General features: G+C 45.8%; 1 protein-coding gene across 3 annotated transcripts in view; it reads left to right on the forward strand.

The window, feature by feature from the left end:
- mavs (mitochondrial antiviral signaling protein) overlaps positions 1–6,484 on the forward strand; it is a 34,128-nt gene extending 27,644 nt beyond the window's left edge. For 2 of the 3 annotated variants that reach the window (XM_033035334.1, XM_033035339.1), the window contains exons 4-5: positions 1,885–2,631; positions 4,916–6,484. In XM_033035334.1, the coding sequence (XP_032891225.1) occupies positions 1,885–2,516 (632 nt within the window). In that variant the 3' untranslated portion in view covers positions 2,517–2,631; positions 4,916–6,484. The remainder of the gene's footprint in view (positions 1–1,884; positions 2,632–4,915) is intronic. The other variant, XM_033035328.1, reaches the window with a different exon arrangement.
- The last annotated feature ends 5,761 nt before the right edge of the window (positions 6,485–12,245 follow it).

The following is a 12,245-nucleotide window of genomic DNA, read 5'->3' on the forward strand; positions in this document are numbered from 1 at the left end:
GGAACAATCTTCCTGCATCTAGCCTGTCCAACCCCTTAAGAATGTTGTAAGTTTCTATAAGATCCCCCCTCAATCTTCTAAATTCTAGCGAGTACAAGCCGAGTCTATCCAGTCTTTCTTCATATGAAAGTCCTGACATCCCAGGAATCAGTCTGGTGAACCTTCTCTGTACTCCCTCGGATTAGAGGGCAGAGTCTCAGAATAGAAGGATGTACCTTTAGAAAGGGGGTGTGGAGGAATTTCATTAACCCACTGGTGGTGAATCAGTGGAATTCATTGCCATAGAATGCTGTGGTAGCCAAGTCATTGGGTATTTTTAAAGCGGAGATTGACAGGTTCTTGATTAGTAAGGGTGTCAAAGATTACGGGGAGAAGGCAGGAGAATGGGGCTGAGAGGGAAAAATAGATCAACCATAATTGAATGGTGGAGTAGATGGATCGAATAGCCTAACTCTGCTCCTATGACTTATGAACAATACATACATTAGACAAGAGGCAAAGGCCATCATCACTTTAAAGCCAGTGAGACTGAGCATTCACCTGACATGTCCAGTATCAGTTTCCTCTCAGTTTGTGGATGGGCTTGTTTTACAAAGCATCAATCCCTTACTCCCTGAAGCACAAACAGATAATTCGCCCCCAAGAAAAACAGTGATCAAATTCTTGCATTACTGCTGAACTTTGAGGCCAGGTTCAGTCGTGGTCTTGAGGGAGGGCCCAGGTTACAGGTTTGTAGATTAACTGGCTTTGGTAAAAAATTGTGAGGTTGTTCCTAATGTATGGGATGGTTCTGGTGCACGGGGTGATCCCTGGTCGGCACGGACTCGGTGGGCCGAATGGCCTGTTCCCACGCTGTATCTCTAAAGTCTAAATGGACCAACAACAGTCCTGAACGGCTATCTACCTCATTGGAGACCCTCGGACTAACTTTGATTGGGCTTTACTGGACTTTATCTTGCGCTAAACATTATTCACGTTATTCCCTTGATCATGTACCTGTTGACGCAACAAAAAATTTCCACTGTACTTTGGTACGTCTGACAATAAACTAAACTCAAACTCAGATTCAAGTCCTAACACCTGCCCACAACTTGTTTGGTATGCACAGGCCCGCACACAGGCTTTCTGAGCTGTTGTTGTGTGTTAAGTTGCTACATCTGATGGGATTCATCTGTGGGGTAAGATCAGTGACAGACTACCCCCAACAGAGTGTCTCTAATTCACCATCAAGCCTGAGCAATATGGCTGCCACAATGTCTATACTGAATACAGGTTCATGTAACACCGGACAAAACCTTTCGTGTGGCGCAGCGCCAGAGACCCGGGTTTGATCCTGACCACGGCTCCTGTCTGTACGGAGTTTGTACATTCTCCCCATGACCACGTGGGTTTTCTCCGGGTGCTCCAGTTTCCTCCCACATTCCAAAGACGTGCAGGTTTGTAGGCTTCTGTAAATTGTAAATTGTCCCTGGCGTGTAGGAGAGTGCTAGTATGTGGGATGATCGTGGGTCGGCACGGACTTTGTGGGCTGAAGGGCCTATTCCCACACTGTGTCTCTAAGTTTAAAATCTAAAGGGACCAGAAGTCGCTCTGACAGTGGACCCAACTTCAGTGGCTGAATGTCTGTAGCGCTAAAGGTCACACCCAAACCTAGTCAAATCCAGCGCCTAATGCTACCTCTCTCTGAGATGCCATACAGTGTCTCGAAATATCAAATTGAAATGATTAATGCTGCTCCCATTGTACTCCAGCGGTATTTAAAGAGGTGGTACAAGTTTAATATGTTGAGCAAAATGCTGCAATTATATAAAACCCAAGATGACGTGTAATCAAAATAGACTATTTTTAAAAACTGTATTAATCATCTTTCTTGTGGTTTTGCAGGGCCGTCAGCACCTGGAGGCCCATCTGCACGATTCCCTACACAGGCCACCGCTGATAACTCTTCAGTGACGCATGTTTCTTCTCCTCCAAGATCTCAGTCCGTTGTCCCAGGTGGACCCTCGCCCACACTGGTTGTCGCTGGCGATCAGCTGGCATTTCCTGATGTTATTCCACCAGCAGCCCACCTTCAGCCCGATGTCACTGGGCTGCAGCCCACTGTGCAGGATCAGTACTCTGTGTCCAGCCCACCTGCACCAAGCCCACCTGCACAAAGCCCACCTGCACCGCAGCTAGTGTCCGACACACCCATGCTGAATGCATCAGTGCAATCCACAGTTGTGCTGCAGACTGTGTCTGGCACACCCATGCTGAATGCACCAGTGCAGTCTACCACTGTTCCACTGTCTGTGCCTGCCACACTCTTGCCTAATACACCAGGGCAGTCCACCCCTGTAGTTGGCATGCAGGTACCTAACACACCAGCACAGTCTACACCCTGCCCACAGACTGTGCCAGGCACATCCAGTCTTCGTTCACCTGGGACACAGTCCACACCCAGCACCCCAGTATCAGGCATCCACCACGCCACCTCGCTCAGACATGCCAGCTGCTGTTTCAAACGCTTGTGGTGAATCATCCTCTGTGTCCTCCCGCCTTTCTCGTTCCATAGAGTGTAGAGTGCCAGTTCAAGAGTTGGGAAACCTCCTGGACAGAGAAGAAAGCACAGATTGCAAGCTGCCTGTACAGGTAATGTACCAGTTTGATGTGTAATATGTTGACAGATTGTTATCCAGCATTGAGGCAATATAGCAGAGTAATTCATCAAGGCTTCTTTAGCAGCAGTCCATCGTGGCCCAGCCTCTCCCACCTGGGCTGCACTGGCAAGATGGCCTCCAAGTTCGCTTCCACAATGAACACACAGTTTAGTTTACTTTATGTGACAGGAGTAGAATTAGGCCATTCGGCCCATCAAGTCCACTCCGCCATTCAATCACGACTGATCTATCTCTCCCCCTCAACCCCATTTTCCTCCCTTTTCCCCATAACCCCTGACACCTGTACTAATCAAGAATCTATCTATCTCTGCCTTAAAAATATCCATTGACTTGGCCCCCACAGCCTTCTGTGGCAATGAATTCCACAGATTCGCCACCCTCTGTTAAATAAATTCTTCCTCATCTCCTTCCTAAAGAAACATCCTTTTATTCTCTGACCTCTGGTCCGAGACTATCTCACTAGTGGAACCATCCTCTCCACATCCACTCTATCCTGGCCTTTCACTATTTGTTACGTTTCAATGAGGTCCCCCCATCTCCTTCTAAACTCCACGAGTAGAGGCCCAGCGCCATCAAACGTTCATCATATGTTAACCCGTTCATTCCTGGGATCATTCTCACAAACCTCCTCTGTTTAGTTTAGTTTAGAGATACAGCACGGAAACAAGCAAGGAGCAGAAGAGCAGGAATGAGAGAAGGAGTAAAATGGTGGGGCATCGTCGAGACTCTCTTTATAAACAATTTACCTGAGTGAGGTTCACTACCCTATCTGGATTGACCAGGAGCCCCACGCTCTCGTGTTGTCTTTGTCCATCAGAGATTCTGTTTGAATGCAAAGCAAATGCGGAAACCACCCCCAAATTAAACATTCCAGTGTAAGTTACGAACAAAATGATACCAAATTGCATACAAATGTCAAATAATCCCTTGTGACCTCTTTCCAAATCCAGCTGGATGTCTTTAAACACTACCAGATCCTCCTATATTGTGCCAAGAAATATTATGATAACAGTTCATGTAAAGTAAGATAAAAAATATCCATCAATTTTCAAGGAAATAGAATGAGGTCCAGGGTTACAATTATGTTGTAGAATTTATCACTGCATGTTTTTTGAGATAAGGTTCTTTGGAAGTTTACGCATAGGCCATAAAATATCCTAAACATATAATAAATTTAGTTTTATATATTTATTTTTACAATCTGGCATCACCGGCGTACCTTATCTCTAATTTCCCTTGAGAGGAGGTGGTGTACCATTGCATTCTTTAACCCTGTAGGTCATTTGCAAAAGTACTCGCGCAATGCCGGTTCACCCCTAAAGAGGATAAATGGCCAGGGATTTTCTTCCAGGTGATGAAGATACTTTATAGTCACTAGTACTGAGGTGCAGTGAAATTCTTTGTTTTTGCACACAAAGCACACATACATGTTGCCACTAAGGTGCCGGTGAAGTTACAAAAAGTACTAATCCCTCCTTCATTCCACCCCCCCCCCCCCCCACACACGAGGGGGCCCACTTTATTCTCTGCACACACCCCCCCCAACTCATGCTGGGTTCCCCTTCGTTCTCGGTAGCCCCCCACCCCATGCCAGGTCTCCAAGGAGGTAGATGGTGGGTCAGGACCGCTCCCTAGTTGGCTGATGGCAGTTGATTGTTCCGTTGCCTGATAACAGCTGAGAAAAAACTCTCCCTGATTCTGGACATGTGCTATTTCACACCTCTGTAGCTCTTGCCTGATGGGGGAGGGGAGGGGAGGGGAGGGGAGGGGAGGGGAGGGGAGGGGAGGGGAGAAGAGGAGAAGAGGGAGTGAGACTCGTCCTTGATCATGTTGGTGGCCTTGTCAAGGCAGCGCGAAGTGTAGATGGAGCCAATGGAAGGGAGGTTGGTGTGTGTGATGATTTCCACAATGCCTTTCAATTTATAGACAATGGATGCCACTCGGCCCTTCGAGCCAGCACCACCATTCAATGTGATCATGGCTGATCATCCCCAATTTCTTGCGGTCTTGGATGTAGATGTTCCCAAACGTTATGCGGTGATACATCCCGATAAAATGCTTTCTCTGGTGCATCTGTAGGAGTTGGTGAGAGTTGTTGGGGACATGCCGAACTTAGAGAAGCAGAGGCATTGCTGTGCAATCTTGGCCATTGCATCGATATGACCTGTTATAATGTAAATATTCTATCATTTATTGCTCGTTATAAATGGAATGTATGATTAGCCTGGTAGATTTTCTGTACTTTGCTTTTAAAGGAGAAAACGGTTCCTTCGGCACAATCAAATCCAAGTGATATTTCCAATCTGCAACTGAATCAGACCAAGCCTTTAAATCAAGGTAACGCCGGTGATAAATGCAACGTACCCAGTACTGACCGAGCTAAAGGAGAAACAATAACCGAACAAGCCGTTGCCATGGTCCCTCCACCAAGCATACAATTGCACCTACCCTGGCCACCACCGGAGGCAAGCGCTGATGACCTGCAAACCATGGACAGACCTGGTGCATTGAGGAGCGATGTTGAGAATCTTCCCGAAGGTAGCTGTTCAATAAATTCAAGTGATTTGCAGATCAGTACAATGGGCACGGCCGGAAACCATGGAATGGGCGGTGCTGCACCAATCAACCGTTACCCAGGACCCACCTCCACACTTACTCGGATTTCGGAAGAACCGCACGATGAAAACTCCGTCAAGGAACAAAAGATTCGGGCCCTGCAAGGTTACCAGAATGATCACCCGCAAGAAGAATTTTACGATGTTAACAATCCCTTGAATATACAGAGGAATTTTGATGCTCTGAAGAAAGCAGCTGCCTTGAATGAAGATGTAGGCCTCGCTCAAGGGGACATGTTGAATCAAAACCTCGAGGGTGAGTTTTGTCAGAAGAATAAGCCTAATCCGATAAGTAGCAGCGAAGTCACACAGGGTCCTGCAGTTACAAGCTCACATCCTGGAGATAATGAGGTTGCCTCTGCACCTGAGTTCATAGAGCACGTGCAGCCCAGTGACAGCAATTCTATAATTTCCAGCAGCGAGCTAATGTTCAGTTCAGGATCCAGTGCCGATAGCTCTTTTCAAAACAGTTCTGCTGACTCCGACATCGAGACAAGTGCCGCTGCCAGTCAAGACTCGGTGAACGCCAGCCCGCAGAAGAACCATCCAGAGTTCCTGTACTCTGATGTGCAAGTCCCAGCGTGGACAGAAGGAGCAAATAGACTAAGGCAGAATCCAACTCTTGAGCATGATAATGAACCGGAGTACACCGGGGAAGTTGCTCGTCATCTCTCACGTCCAGGCAGATTTACAGAGGCGGATTCAGGTGAAGAGTCGAGCCAAGATGTTGATGTTTCAGCGGGAGTAAATTCATTCCATGCAAACTATGAAGAGAGCCATGGTAAACATTACTTTAACACTGAAGACAGCCACATGAGTGCGTGCAGTCAAGATGTCAAGGAGTACACTGGGCACATCCATCAGGAACCAAGCTATGAAAACGAAGCAGGCAATGTTCGTGAATTTGAAGCAGGGAACGCGAGGGATTATGCGGAGGAAGTCTCGACTGATGTTTTATCCAACAAACATGTTCCTTTAACCTCTCAGCAAAGGTCACAAACCAACCTGCCAGAAAAACCGACTGGGGATTCAAGGCAGCCAGATCATGTACTTGTTTCCACAATAGTTTTGGTATTCACTATTGTTGCTGGGTTTGTATGGAAACACTATCATAAGTAATGCTTGAGAGGTTAGTAAAAGAGAAAATCACGGCAAGTTTAAAACCAGATTTCAACTTAAAGTCGTGAAAATAAATTGCTTTCTGCCCGATGAAGTGTGTTTGGCTGTATTTTGTAGCTCAGTGCATTTTCACTGCAAAATCACAGTTGGATCTCTTTCAAGATATCTGAGTATGATTCACATCAAAATAATTCTGTTTCGTTTATTGTCACATGTACAGTGAAAAACTTTTGTTGCGTGCTAACTATTTTGCACGCTAAATTAGTTAAGCAGATGCCTGTGTTGTGTCTTTCAGTCAGGTCTCCACCTAAGTAAAGGGTGCTCAATTCACAACAGTGAAAAAAATCTTACTCTAAAGAAAATATTGATCCAATTGTATCATTACACAGTTATATCTTTATGCAAGTCCGCAGTTTTGTGGGATGTTATTCATTTTTGGCAATTCAGATATTAAAATTTAGAGTAGTCTGCTTTCTTTCTCCAAATCTCATTTAAGTTGCTTGAATCCATGAAGTTTTGGTGAAGGGGTTTATTTTGGTGCTCTTTTCACCGTGATTTGGATACTGAACGTTACCCTGTGGTAATTCCTCCCTCTGAATCCAACTTGTTCCTCTGCCAGCACAGTCTCACCTCAAGGCTTGAGTCTGACTGCTGTCTTTACTTTAACCTTAGACTCTAGTCATTAGAGATACAGCGTGGAAGCAGGCCCTTCGGCCCACCGAGTCTGCGCCGACCAGCGATCACACCCCATACTTTTCTTTTAGTCTTTTAGGACCGAGATGAGAAAATCATTTTTCACACAGAGAGTGGTGAATCTGTGGAATTCTCTGCCACAGAAGGTAGTTGAGGCCAGTTCATTGGCTATATTTAAGAGGGAGTAAGATGTGGCCCTTGTGGCTAAAGGGATCAGGGGGTATGGAGAAAAGGCAGGTACAGGATACTGAGTTGGATGATCAGCCGTGATCATATCGAATGGCGGTGCAGGCTCGAAGGGCCGGATGGCCTCCTCCTGCACCTATTTTCTATGTTTCTATACACTAACATTATCCTACACACTAGGGACAATTTACAGAAACCAATTAACCTACAAACCTGCACGCCTTTGGAATGTGGGCAGAAATCAGAAGGAAAACCCCGCGCGTTCACGGGGCGAACATACAAAATCCAAAGACAGCACCTGTGGTCAGGATCAAACCCGGGTCTCTGACACTGTAAGATGGCAACTCTACCACTGCACCACCGTGCTGCAGCAATGACCTGACTTGAACAGCTAATGCAGTCTGAAGAATCATCCTGACCCTCTGCCAAAGATGCTGCCTGACCTGCCGATTTACTCCAGCACCTTGTGTCTATTTTGAATGATAACCCTTTTCCCTTTCAGTTGGCCCATTTTGTTCCTTCTTACATTGCAGCAAACTCTGTGAAGTCTGCTTAACATGTTATCCCCTCGATGAACTATTCTAATTTTTTGAAAAAAATCAGAGTTGCATTTTCTTGGCAACTTTCAAGACCTCAGGAAATCCCTTTTCCCACATTGCAGCCAATAAGTTGCTTCCAAAGTCTGGTTGTTGCTGCCTTGCAGGACAGCTGGCTCTACAAATGAATGACCTCATCCCCCAGCTCTCCTTCCTGTTTGATGCCTAACCACGTGAGACCCACCCTTTCGCACAGCTGCGATGGTCCTGTTTCTGAGGCCAGTTTTGACCCCAGCGGAAAGGTCCTTTTCAATGCTTGCCCTGAGTACTTCCAGTATCTTCAGGGATAGGAATATTGGGAGAAAAGATAACATAGGCATCTGATTCATTACCTCCTCCGGAAACTGAAAGTAGGGGCGGCACGCACGGTGGCGCAGTGGTAGAGTTGCCGCCTCACAGTGCCGAAGGCCCGGGTTCGATCCTGACTACTGTACAGAGCTTGTATGTTTTCCATGTAACCGCTCGGGTTTTCTCTGGATGCTCTGATTTCCTCCCACTCTCCAAAGATGGTCACAGAGAAAACGTACAAACTCCATACAGATAGCACCCGTAGTAAGAATCGAACCCGGGCCTCAGGCGCTGTGAGGCAGCAACTCTACCGCTGCGCTACCTTGCCGCCCATATGAACCATATCTCTCCATTCCCTGCATATTCATGTGCCTATCAAAAAATATTTTAAACGCCACTGCAGTAGCCCGGGTAATCTCCCAGGCACCCAGCACTCTGTGTGTAAACAAAAACTTGCCCTGCTCGTCTCCTTTAAACTTTCACCTTAATTTATTGATTTACCGTATTTCCTCTTGATAGTCCTTCCCCACTCCATTGAAGACATCCCAAACTATACCTAAGCTAACTGTTGTTTCATATTTTCATCTACGAGTATGCTCCTTTCCCTGTAATTTCCTGTTGTACTTTACAGTCTTAGAAACATAGAAAATAGGTGCAGGAGTAGGCCATTCGGCCCTTCGAGCCTGCACCGCCATTCAATATGATCATGGCTGATCATCCAACTCAGTATCCCATACCTGCCTTCTCTCCATACCCCCTGATCCCTTTAGCCACAAGAGCTACATCTAACTCCCTCTTAAATATAGCCAATGAACTGGCCTCAACTACCTTCTGTGGCAGAGAATTCCAGAGATTCACCACTCTGTGTGAAAAATGTTTTTCTCATCTCGGTCCTAAAAGATTTCCCCCTTATCCTTAAATTGTGACCCCTTGTTCTGGACTTCCCCCAACATCGGGAACAATCTTCCTGCATCTAGCCTGTCCAACCCCTTAAGAATTTTGTAAGTTTCTATAAGATCCCCCCTCAATCTTCTAAATTTTAGCGAGTACAAGCCGAGTCTATCCAGTCTTTCTTCATATGAAAGTCCTGCCATCCCAGGAATTAGTCTGGTGAACCTTCTCTGTCCTCCCTCTATGGCAAGAATGTCTTTCCTCAGATTAAGAGACCAAAACTGTACGCAATACTCCAGGTGTGGTCTCACCAAGACCCTGTACAACTGCAGTATTGCTTAGAGCTTAGAGCTCTAGTGCATTCCAAATTAAATTAATCTCTTTTGTCTGCACATGATCCATACCCTTCCATTCCCTACATATTCATGTGTAGATCGAACAGCCTCTAAATACCACGATTGTGTCTGTTTTCAGCACCTGGCAGCGTGTTTTACCCTCTGTGTCATAACATTGTGCATTGCATTTGCGGCCATTGCATAACATTGTGTATTGCATTTAAGCTGCTGTAAATAAGAATTTTATTGTTCTTTTTTTCAGTTTAGTTTATTGTCACGTGTACCAAGGTACAGTGTAAAGCTTTAGTCGCGTGCTATCCAGTCAGCGGAAAGACAACACATGATTACAATCGAGCCATCCACAGTGTATAGATACAGGATAAAGGGAATAACGAGATTAATGTTTAGTCCAAGATGAAGTGCAGTAAAGTCTGATCAAAGAGAGTCCGAGAGTGAATCCAATGAGGTAAATAGTGCCCATGACAATTAAACACTATTGATTCTATTGACCCTTGAGTTGATCTTGCCCGGCACAACTCCATTGAATGGAGATCAATTTTGTCTGAGGATTTGCCAAACAGAGCTAAGTATGTGGAAGAAGGATTTGCAAAGGCACAAACAACATGTGGAAAGACAGGAAAGACGAGAACACTGAAGATAATGTCACCTGTCTGAGGAACTCCTGGGATGCAAGTGACGTAGAAGATAGACACAAAATGCTGGAGTAACTCAGCGGGTCGGGCAACATATTTGGAGAAACAAAATAGGTGACGTTTCCGGTCGAGACCCTTCTTCAGACTGAGAGTCAGGGGAGTGGGAACCTAGAGGTATGAAAAGGTACAGAACGAAATGGGCCAGCACCGATGACATAGAGACATAGAAACATAGAAAATAGGTGCAGGAGTAGGCCATTCAGCCCTTCAAGCCAGCACCGCCTTTCAATATGATCATGGCCGTTCCTGCTTTCTCCCCATATCCCTTGATTGCGTTAGCTCTAAGAGCTAAATCTAACTCACTCTTGAAAACATCCAGTGAATTGGTTTCTACTGCCTTCTGTGTCAGATAATTCCACAGATTCACAACTCTCTGGGTGAAAACGTTTTTCCTCATCTCAGTCCTTATACTTAAACTGTGACCCCTGGTTCTGGACTCCCCCAACATCGGGAACATTGTCCCTGCATCTAGCCTGTCCAATCCCTTAAGAATGTTATATGTCTCTATAAGATCCCCTCTCATCCTTTTAAATTCCAGTAAATATAAGCCCAGTTGATCCATTCTTTCATCATATGTCAGTCCCGCCATCTCGGGAATTAACCTGGTAAACCTACGCTGCACTGCCTCAATAGCAAGAATGTCCTTCCTTAAACTAGGACACCAAAATTGCACACAATACTTCCGGTGCGGTCTCACCCGGGCCCAGCACAACTGCAGTAGGACCTCCTAGCTCTTATACTCAATCCCTCTTGCTATGAAGGCCAACATGCCATTAGCTTTCTTCACTGCCTGCTGCACCTGCATGTTTACTTTCAGTGACTAATGTACAAGGACACCCCGGTCTCGTTGCACCTCCACTTTCCTAATGTGACACCATTCATAGAAACATAGAAATTAGGTGCAGGAGTAGGCCATTCGGCCCTTCGAGCCTGCACCGCCATTCAATATGATCATGGCTGATCATCCAACTCAGTATCCCGTACCTGCCTTCTCTCCATACCCTCTGATCCCCTTAGCCACAAGGGCCACATCTAACTCCCTCTTAAATATAGCCAATGAACTGGCCTCGACTACCCTCTGTGGCAGAGAGTTCCAGAGATTCACCACTCTCTGTGTGAAAAAAGTTCTTCTCATCTCGGTTTTAAAGGATTTCCCCCTTATCCTTAAGCTGTGACCCCTTGTCCTGGACTTCCCCAACATCGGGAGCAATCTTCCTGCATCTAGCCTGTCCAACCCCTTAAGAATTTTATGTTTCTATAAGATCCCCTCTCAATCTCCTAAATTCTAGAGATTATAAACCAAGTCTATCCAGTCTTTCTTCATAAGACAGTCCTGACATCCCAGGAATCAGTCTGGTGAACCTTCTCTGCACTCCCTCTATGGCAATAATGTCCTTCCTCAGATTTGGAGACCAAAACTGTACGCAATACTCCAGGTGTGGTCTCACCAAGACCCTGTACAACTGCAGTAGAACCTCCCTGCTCCTATACTCAAATCCTTTTGCTATGAAAGCTAACATACCATTCGCTTTCTTCACTGCCTGCTGCACTTGCATGCCTACTTTCAATGACTGGTGTACCATGACACCCAGGTCTCGCTGCATCTCCCCTTTTCCTAGTCGGCCACCATTTAGATAATAGTCTGCTTTCCTGTTTTTGCCACCAAAATGGATAACCTCACATTTATCCACATTATACTGCATCTGCCAAACATTTGCCCACTCACCCAGCCTATCCAAGTCACCTTGCAGTCTCCTAGCATCCTCCTCACAGCTAACACTGCCCCCCAGCTTAGTGTCATCCGCAAACTTGGAGATATTACCTTAAATTCCCTCATCCAGATCATTAATATATATTGTAAATAGCTGGGGTCCCAGCACTGAGCCTTGCGGTACCCCACTAGTCACTGCCTGCCATTGTGAAAAGGATCAAATAATAATCTGCCTTGTTCTTGCCAAGTGGATAACCTCACCTTTATCCACATTGTATTGCATCTGCCATGCATCTGCCCACTCACTCAATCTATGCAAGTCACCCTGCAGCCTCATGGCATCCTCCTCGCAGCTAACACTGCACTGACATGGCAGACCAATTGAATAACTACTTTGGTTCTGTCTTCACTAAGGAAGACATAAATAATCTGCCAGAA

The sequence above is a fragment of the Amblyraja radiata genome, chromosome 1 (genome assembly GCF_010909765.2).
Source record: "Amblyraja radiata isolate CabotCenter1 chromosome 1, sAmbRad1.1.pri, whole genome shotgun sequence".
Taxonomy (NCBI): domain Eukaryota; kingdom Metazoa; phylum Chordata; class Chondrichthyes; order Rajiformes; family Rajidae; genus Amblyraja; species Amblyraja radiata.